General features: G+C 37.1%; 1 protein-coding gene and 1 long non-coding RNA gene across 2 annotated transcripts; one reads left to right on the top strand and one right to left on the bottom strand.

Annotated features, from left to right (window-relative positions):
• Window positions 1–429: 429 nt before the first annotated feature.
• On the bottom strand, window positions 430–3,086 carry LOC113015261 (uncharacterized). Its single transcript, XR_013904708.1, has 2 exons — window positions 2,670–3,086; window positions 430–2,049 (listed from the first exon to the last, which is right to left on the bottom strand). It is a non-coding gene; the product is annotated as an uncharacterized LOC113015261 (long non-coding RNA).
• Window positions 3,087–5,306: 2,220 nt separating this feature from the next.
• Window positions 5,307–8,557, top strand: LOC113020723 (uncharacterized). The gene is made up of 8 exons (XM_080296348.1): window positions 5,307–5,753; window positions 5,939–6,057; window positions 6,153–6,545; window positions 6,625–6,844; window positions 6,968–7,179; window positions 7,292–7,439; window positions 7,518–7,627; window positions 7,958–8,557. Exons 1-8 carry the CDS (start codon window positions 5,714–5,716, stop codon window positions 8,267–8,269), a joined length of 1,554 nt encoding a protein of 517 aa, XP_080152474.1. The 5' UTR covers window positions 5,307–5,713; the 3' UTR covers window positions 8,270–8,557.
• Window positions 8,558–9,096: the final 539 nt, after the last annotated feature.

The raw sequence follows: 9,096 nt of genomic DNA, 5'->3' as shown, positions 1-9,096 counted from the left end.
TTTGAACAAGGTGATGTTCATGTACGGCTCATTTTGTGCACCAGTAAAAAAACATATCTATGTCTTGAATTTGAAAAAAAAAAAAAATTCACTAAAGAGGGGTTCGGTGAATGCGCATATGAAACTGGTGGGGTTCGGTACCTCCAACAAGGTTAAGAACCACTGGTTTAAACCATTTGCTGAAATGAGTATAAGAGACCTGTCACAGATGTATTTGTTTCCATGTAAAATAAGCCACTTTACTCTAACGGCATGATGTATAGCATCTTCAATCCCCAAAAACTCTACAACCTTTGATTGCAAATGGTCCATATTAGCAACCTCTGATACAGGACCTAGTTCTTTCTCATTTACAAATATCGGATGCTCAGTTCCTGCTTCACTTTGGCAACACTCCAGCAGCTGATTGTGGTTTACAAGAGACTTGCACACATTCTTAAAGTTTAATTTGGATGACCATTGTTTAAAAAAACTGTGTTTAGACTCGAATCTCATGCACATATGACGTATTACAGGTCCCAGGGCAATAATTTGAGAGGGAAGATGCAGCATGTAATGTTGCTTTGGTATTACATTTTTTTCTGGGAATAGTTGCCTGAATTGTTTAAGATGATCTTCTATCATTTTTTTTAGTTTGGACACAGTTTGTAAAGACACAACTGGGGCAAAAAGTATTTTAACAATTTCAATTAAATCCAAAATAAACTGGATAAAGGGATTTTTCTCTACAACACTGTACAATAAGAATGGCAAAATCTTGATCAATATAAGCATTTGTCCAGAGGATTGTTTGAGTCTGTTGTCACTTGAAGCTAAAGTAGCAATACTAATTGGTGAAGGCTTGTCACGTATGTCCACTGATGAAAAAGGAAAGTTCTGCATGGCAGAATTAAACAAGTCCAAATCCAAATTTCCAGATAAAACAAGGTATTTCAACACACACTTAATTTCCATTGGTGCCACTCCTTCAAGAATTACATGCATAATATCCTGTGGCATCTGCTCTATGAGATTAAAACCTGGGAAATCAACTAATTTGCTTTGTCTATTTATGCCAAAAGTCGTTTTGAGCGAGGATTTCAAAAATTCGGTAGTTGCCCTTTCTATTTCAATGCACTGCCTAATGTGTCCGTCCAATGTCCGTCTGGTGAAACTATGTTCATTGAAATTTTCTTGCATTTCATCAAAAGTACACTCACAATGACGACATTTGCTATACGCAAAACCAACTCCTTCCTTAAATCCTGCAAGCTCATGCTGGGCAAGAGTGTCTCCACACACAGCAACAACTGCTCCGTTTAAATAAAATTCCCCATTGACAGTGTTAATCATAACACCATCGTACAGTAACTTCAAGTCCTCATTGATTCTCCGCAGTATTATATCTACCCCCCACTCATCTATGTCCCTAGACTTTGCGATTGCGAGAAGTCTGATGGAAGCCAACTTTGATCTAAACTTAGGGTCTATGTTGCCTAAGGTGTAATAAAACATTAGTAGTTTATTTACACTCGCACGTGACCCTAGGGGGTTACACATTTCTATCTCATCAGAATAGAGTATCAGTTGTAAAGCTGAGTTCTTCTTTGAAAACAGTGGGTGGGTTTTGAAAATAATTCCATCATTAATGTCATACAAAAAACTGGCGTTGGGGCAACTCTGAGGTCCAGCACTGAGCATGTCAAATAGTCTTGAATTGGATAATAGCTGTTTCAAACTTTCAATCAAAGGAATGTAGTAGAAAGACTTGTTTTTGATTGCAAGAACTCTCGATTCTCCCTTTTTAACTCTACAGGCATAATTGGAAATGATGATCTCCTCAGGTGTGACAGGGTTGAAATGCATCTGTGTTACACGGTCCTGTAGGTTTGAAGCTGCACATATGGGAAAGGGATCCTGAAAGTTGTCCAGTGTTGAAAGAACTTCTTGTTGTAAAGGTCCATTGCTGTCAGGTTGCCTTTCAAGGATGGTCTTTATTTTTCCCCTCAAGGACGTCAGAAGAGCTGTTTGATACTGTTGGACACCAAGGACAATGTTGTTGACACTCCTCTGATGGGGGAAAAAAAAACACATCAGAGACATGAAAGCGTAAATAGAAAATATAACAGAAGCAAAATGCAACTCTATTTCTTTAGCTCAAATTAATGAGCCACTGAATGTTGTAATTTACCAGTGGAGCAGTAGAAGAAGAAATCAGCCAATAATTGGCATTGTTTTGCATGACATGCCACATGCATGACTCACGTGGCACAAACACATTGCACCGAGCAAGATGGAGGAGCATGAAAGGTTACAACAGAAAAAGTGAACAAATGATTACCTCATTTATTTTTTTTATGTAATTCTACTTCATTTGTCTTTTATGCCTAAAAGTGAACACATTTTACACTGTAAAGCCTATTTTAAACTGTTGAGTGTGCCCAGAGTTACATACATTGCAGTGAACTGCACAACTCTTGTGCTTAACTTCTTCGTAATGTACATTTGTTCTTAATAACTTATATAGGTGAAAGTAATAGCTGAATAAAACCAGCGATGAAAAACAATCAATTAATTGCAAAGATAGTGGACAGATTATGAAAAAAAAATCATTAGTTGCAGCCTTACATTGAACCAGACTTATTAACAAGTTAACAATGACACGCCCATAATATCAGATGAAGCAGTACCTGTGATAGGTGGCATTGCTCCCGCACACCAATAGCAAATGCAGCTGCACATCTGGCAAGATCAACAGTTTCTCTTTTACCCTACAGGACAAAAAGAAAAACAATTGTGTAAGAAAAATGACTCACTCAGAATGTGTTTCAAATTCCACCAGATGCAAAACAAAACAAAGAAATATTCCAAACTGTTGTACATTTTTGCTATTAAAAGATTCATACTACAATGGATAGCTAATGAAGCTGCAAATGTTATGAACAATTTAAGAGTTATTTAATGAAACTTAACCAATCTTTATGGAATCTACTCTGAAGTTAACTGAAAGAAAAATTTGAAAGCTGCTTGGTTCATGGAGCATCTAACAACAACCAAGGCAGGTACACAACACTGGTAAATAAGTTTATTTATTATGTTTAAGTATGGTAACTAAGCCTACATTGTTGTACAAGCCTGAATTTCAGCGGATTCATGCATTTGAAATTCAGCACTGGCCTTCATACCTATTAAAATATTCTAATCAAGTAGTTTATCTTAGAAAACACATAACTTTAAAACTATAATTTTCACTTGAACTGAGTACATTTTCTCTAGTTAGGCTTTACTACGGTTTTACTAAAGCTGAATTGGGGTAACTGTGCTTGGTTAAGGTTAAACAACACACATACAATTAAAAATTCGCGCGCGTACACACAGAAACACAAAGTACATTACCTGATTCTGACGAGGTGTTTGAAGCTCAGCCGCGTCTTGCTCCATCACGTTCTGACTTTCCTGTCGCTCCTCCTCCAACACCTCCGATGTTACTGGGGGGTCTAGTGGTGGTGGCTCTACTTCAGTGCCATTGCCATTGCTAACAGTTTGTCTGGGTTCGGCAGTATAGTCGGCAAAAATGGCTGTACCAAAATTTTCGCCTCCTAATACATTTGCATCGGATGAAGCTGTCAGCCATCCTGTAGGCGGGTTCCCAGTGGAGATGTATTGTGGATGTGTGCGTCTGAGATGGTGGTAAAACGAGTTGAAAACACGGTAATCCTCGGCGCATCCATCGACTCCACAAATGACACGGAAATCTGGACTGCGACTGTGTGCAGTATTAATGTGACTTAAGAGAGACTTCAATGTTAACGCCACAAAGACGAAGCAAATCACACACCTCCAACAGGCCATTGTATTAGACTAAAGTCAAGCAAAAAATATGTTGCAGTGTGGAGCTGTTGCCGCGCTAGTTTGGGAAATACCAAGTTCATGGGGGGAGGGGGGTATTACAAACTGGAGCTGTAAAAACAAAAAATGGTCACAAATAAGGTAAAATGAAATAACACCTATAAGAGTTTATTTTAAATCAATGAAGAAGAAATTTACCTATCATACTGACTGTGTTTTATGAACGTACAAACCACTAAATTGTATATAGAAGCAAAAATTGAGATGTGCACCCCCCTTCGTGTTCCATGTTAGTTGTTACCCAACTCCATTTGAATTTGGAGTCACAGGAATCTTCTGCACCTGAGCATTGAAAGAAAAACTGTGAGAGAAAACTTCGTCAAGAAAGAGAGGTAAGCAATTTTAATTTTTCGAATGTAAGTAGTGTGTAGTCTAATCACTGTTTTAAAGTCAAGCGGACAGAATAATAAATTTAATTTGAGCGCGGGAAGGAGTAATGTAGCATGCTAACGGATGCTAGCGTTAGCTTAGCAGCCCTCGCATGTGGTTCAGAGAACATTATTTAGTGAAGTATCTACTGTAATGTTGTGAGAATTCCTAGCTATGCTATTTATAAGGGGCAGTATTAGCCGTTTGTATTAACTTAAGTTAATAGGCACACTGAGAATTTCTTTCAATTAGCAAGAGAGCTAATTAACCACATTCAGGGTTTTCCAATTGTCTTTGACTGATTTACTAGCTGCTTGAATTCCCTCACAAGGTGTGGGTTTAAATTAATATTTTGATATTAATTGGATTTATTAAAGTGGGCTCAAAACAGTGTTATTCAGGAATCAGGCTGGTTGGTAAAACAAGTAGCGCTGTGTATCGATTCAAAATTGAAACAGAAGATGGCAGCACTGTATGTGCAAGGATGCCAGCTGCCGTTAAACCCCGAAGAAGAAGAAGAAGCTGTATCCCAGAATTCATAGCGCGGCCTAGCTCAGTTTCCAAAAATGGCGGCAGCTAGTTAGTTTTAAAATTTCTCTTATTACTCTTTCTAGGTCACAAAATAAACGTTTAACATATTTTCAGGCGAGAATGTAGCCGTGTAAACTTCAAATATCTGGACAGTTTATCAAGACACCACATATTTTCAAAAGCGCTCCGACGTTTTCGGAGACGTCTGTTACCCACTAGCTCGATAGCCATTTTCAAAACCACCGCCGTCTTTCACTACTCAGGTGAACATGATATATAAGTCACTTAAATAACTTAAAAATGTTATTGTTTGGCTTTTTTCAGTATTTTATTTGTTCCTGAGTAAATCGGTTTGGCTGAGATTAAAGTTATAGTTTTTACACAGCTGAATAAACGTCAAGCAGACAACTGATTATCAGAAGTGTGAGATGCTGGAGAATATACTCCGGTGTCCTTTTATATTTTAGATAGCAATGAGCAATCTGTAAATTTCTTTAAAATGTAATAAACTATCATCTTGCCTTTATTTTTAGTTAGCACATACCTTAAACACTTAAAGCTATAAGCTAATGATCGTTATGTAAGAGCAGATACTGCTGGTGCAATAAGCTGTACATTTTACGTCCAATGGATGCATGATCTGGCAGCCCTAGTCAGCATAATCTTATTGATGAAATTCAATGACACAAATCTGGGTGAGTAAAAGTTCACCGGGCAATATTGTATAACCCTTTCAGACCTCAGCCGGGCTGTCTGGACATTTCTTTTCTATAATAGCTTTAAAAAGGGTAAAAATGTTGAACAATCAAAACGATTCTTTGACGTGAATCAATTTGATTCTCATGGGACTCAATTAAGATTCAACTTTTCAAATGTTTTTAACATAACACTAATTGTAAACATTTGTCTTGCAGGTGACTGAGCAATGGAGAAGCTGGATGATGTAACAGTATCTGTCCTTAAAGGTTATATTTGATAATATATTTGTGTGTGTGTGTGTGTGTGTGTATATATGTATATATATATATATATATATATATATATATATATATATATATATATATATATATATATATATATATTAAAAAAACAGTTATGTTTGTGCAGTTATGTGCTTGCACAGTTTAACTGGTGTTTGTCTTTTTGTTAGCTGCAAGCATTGACGAGCGCATGCTTTTAACATTGACCCGTGATGATCTGAGGGACCTTTTTTCTGGGCCTGAGCACTTTCTCAGAAGAAAACATGTGTGGTCAATAATTCATCCTGAGGTATTATGTAAAAAATATTTAGTTCAACTAATCTCCAGAAAGTATGCTTTTATTTTAGCAGTACTTGACATTTTTATTTTCTCACCCTAAACCAGGAAGACCATCCGCTACCACAGAAACCTGAAACAACTTCTTCACCCAGGGTAGTTGCAACAGGCCCTCCAACTGCTGATGCTAATGTAAGCCAGCTGAAAACCTTGCAGCTCCCCAGTCCTCCGGAATATGTTCTGTACACCGACAGTAAGTTGGAGCAATGCCGAAAGAGTTACCTGGAGTTGGCCTGCTCCGGCAGGGAACAGGCATGCGTCATGTCAAAAGAACTGAGATGCAGATTGGTGAGAAATACAATCACAAGTATGGTGTCCCTTTTGAGAGCAAGCCAAGGCCAAATGGAGCGATACCCCTCTAAGACCGAAATCACTGCAATGGCTAAAAAAGTTGTGGAATATTATCCTATGCTGCAGGATAATGATGCAAGCGTAAAACACGTAAGTTCTTGTATTTGTGTCTCATATATAAATCATTTTGTTTTGTTCAGGGGGCATGATATATATGTATTTTCACCAGGAGAGCATTAATGCCAAGTTACAAAAAAGGCTGCAAAATATGAAAACCCCAGTAAAAAGGCAAGGACCAACACCGGAGAGGGGACGGCCCAAGAGAAGGCTCACTGACCTCTACCCAAGGGATGAAGAAGCTGATGATGAAGATGCTGATCGCAGTTCTTCCAGTGGTGCATCTACTCTGTTATCACCTGTCAGAAATTCTGACAATGCCTCCACTTCATGTGAGTACTAGTAATTTTGTAAAATGGTTATCAACACACAGCCAGTAGTAGCTAATGTTTTGTGGAAGTCTACTTCAGTAACAATGAAAAACCAAAATGCTCTTGTACTTCTCTCTATCTTAGCTGACAAGGATAGTCGGCAAATACAAGCAAGACATTACAAAACATTACAAGAAATGTGTAAGAAGGCAAAACCAAACCAAGAAGATGTGTCCCAGCTATTAGACCTCGAGTTTGAAGCCAGAAGATCCTTCATTGACTCAGACACCATGAAAGAGGAGAACAGAGCTTGCCTCATCTTGGATGCATATCCATGCTTTAAAGAATTGCATCATGTAAGTTTTTGGAAGAGTTAATAAATAATCACTTTAATTTCAAATATATTTGGTGTGGTAGTAAAGTTATTTTGATTTTATTTGTCTACTTATTTTTTTAAACCTATTGTAGGCGTTGGGTGAGCTTCGCAGAATTTTGGATCCCCACAACAACAAGTTCATCAGTCAAGTAAAACTGAGATGGGAAGAATTCTGCTCCAGGGTAGAGTTCTACGGTGTGTCAAAGAAGGCAATGAATCCACCAATGACCATGGACAAAAGTAAGTTTTACCATTTGAATACAAAGTTCTCATCCTTTAAAATTTATGTTTATGAAGGTTTGTTTCTGCTTTGTCCAGCTGAAGCCCACCTTGCACTGATGAAGGCTCTTCCAACCCTCTTTCCCACACCTGCCCATCCACCAAAAAAGATGGGGAATGCTTCTGAAGCATTTCTACATGTCCTGAAGGTAAGTTTTATAAAATTTGCTTATAAAGATCTACAGAAAATTTGGCAAACAAAATATTTCGGTCAAACATGACTCAAAAATGCTTTTTCAGTTTCAGCCGAAAGACTTAAATCTATAATTTATTGTTTTCATTAATTTATAACGTATTTAATGTACACGAGTGTGGTCACATAAGGAGTCGCTTGATAAACCATAAGTCAAAACTACTATAAAATGTGTGTAACCAACAAAGAACAAGATAATGACATCTCCAACGTTATGACCAATTCCCAGCAAAAAAACATACAATTAACATAAGATGTTGACTGTCATGTCTTTTGTGTCTTGCAGCCTACAGAAGATCCAGATGCTGTCCTCCAGAAACGAAGCTTGTCATGTCCAGTAGTGATGTTCGATGGCTGCAAGTGTGTCATTGCTGTTGGTAATTTACCAGTTACAACATTTGACAAAGAAAAAATTGGTGAGGCTATGATATATGTGATGGCATACTTTTATGCACTCCATCTGACTTACCCCAAATGCGTGGCAACCCTGCTGTCTGTCATTCAGACAGAAGTTCTCCAGGATGCCATTCATGAGCATGACACTACATCATCTTACAGAAAAGCCCTGGCAGAATGGCATGCATTTATTGGAAAGTAGTGTGTAAATTTCAGATAAGATTAGGAGAGGGCACTTCTGTTTTGTTTTTGTTTGTTTTTTCAATCTGGGTCTTATTTCTAAAATGGAAAATGTTCATTTACTCACCCAGACAAGTTTTGTGGTATTTGGTGTCATTCGGAAGAAATTTGAATCTTTGTGGTCTTCCTATGTCACTCGTCAATTTTAATGGGGCAATGGCGAAACCTCTAAGGCTGTTGAAATGTTGAAACCACTTAAACAAACTCATAATGTTGGACCTGTACTGTTCAATTGGATCTTTATTATCTGCAGGTTATTGTTAAAGTGGACAAATAAAGATGGACACTTTTACTCTGTTTCAGTTTTGTTTTGTCCTTAATCAGCAATATAATCTTAAAGTAGTGTTTAGCTAAATTTAAAAAGAAGAAATTTCTTAAAAATGATTTAATGTACTAGTTTTTAGATTATTTGCCTTGATTTGTTTGTTAGAATAAGTGTTTTATGCCTATTTTCAGATTTAATTTCTTCAACATTTTACTTAGAACAAGTGGTTAAAGCTTATTTTAGGTTTCAAGCCATGATTGGTTGCCTGGAATAAGTGTAAAAGACTTATTTTTAGCTTTATTATCTTTATTTGTGGCCTACAATCAGTGGTTAAAGCTTATTTTAAGTTTCAATTGTTCTAATTTGTTGCCTGTAATAAGTGTAAAAGACTTATTTTTAGCTTTATTATCTTATTTGTGGCCTACAATAAGTGGTTAAAGCTTATTTTAACTTTCAATGTTCTGATTTGTTCCCTGGAATGAGTGTAAAATACTTATTTTTAGCCTTATTTAAATCTAGATATT

This window comes from Astatotilapia calliptera, chromosome 22, assembly GCF_964374335.1.
Source record: "Astatotilapia calliptera chromosome 22, fAstCal68.1, whole genome shotgun sequence".
In the NCBI taxonomy this organism is placed as follows: Eukaryota; Metazoa; Chordata; class Actinopteri; order Cichliformes; family Cichlidae; genus Astatotilapia; species Astatotilapia calliptera.
Note: the sequence above shows the minus strand (reverse complement) of the source record. Positions and strands in the feature narration are given on the sequence as shown.

Coding starts and splice junctions, on each gene's coding strand:
- LOC113020723 (XM_080296348.1), top strand. CDS start 5,714: ATGGAGAAGCTGGATGATGTAACAGTATCTGTCCTTAAAG. Junction 6,058..6,152: donor GGTCAATAATTCATCCTGAG/GTATTATGTAAA, acceptor ACCCTAAACCAG/GAAGACCATCCGCTACCACA. Junction 7,440..7,517: donor ACCAATGACCATGGACAAAA/GTAAGTTTTACC, acceptor TGCTTTGTCCAG/CTGAAGCCCACCTTGCACTG.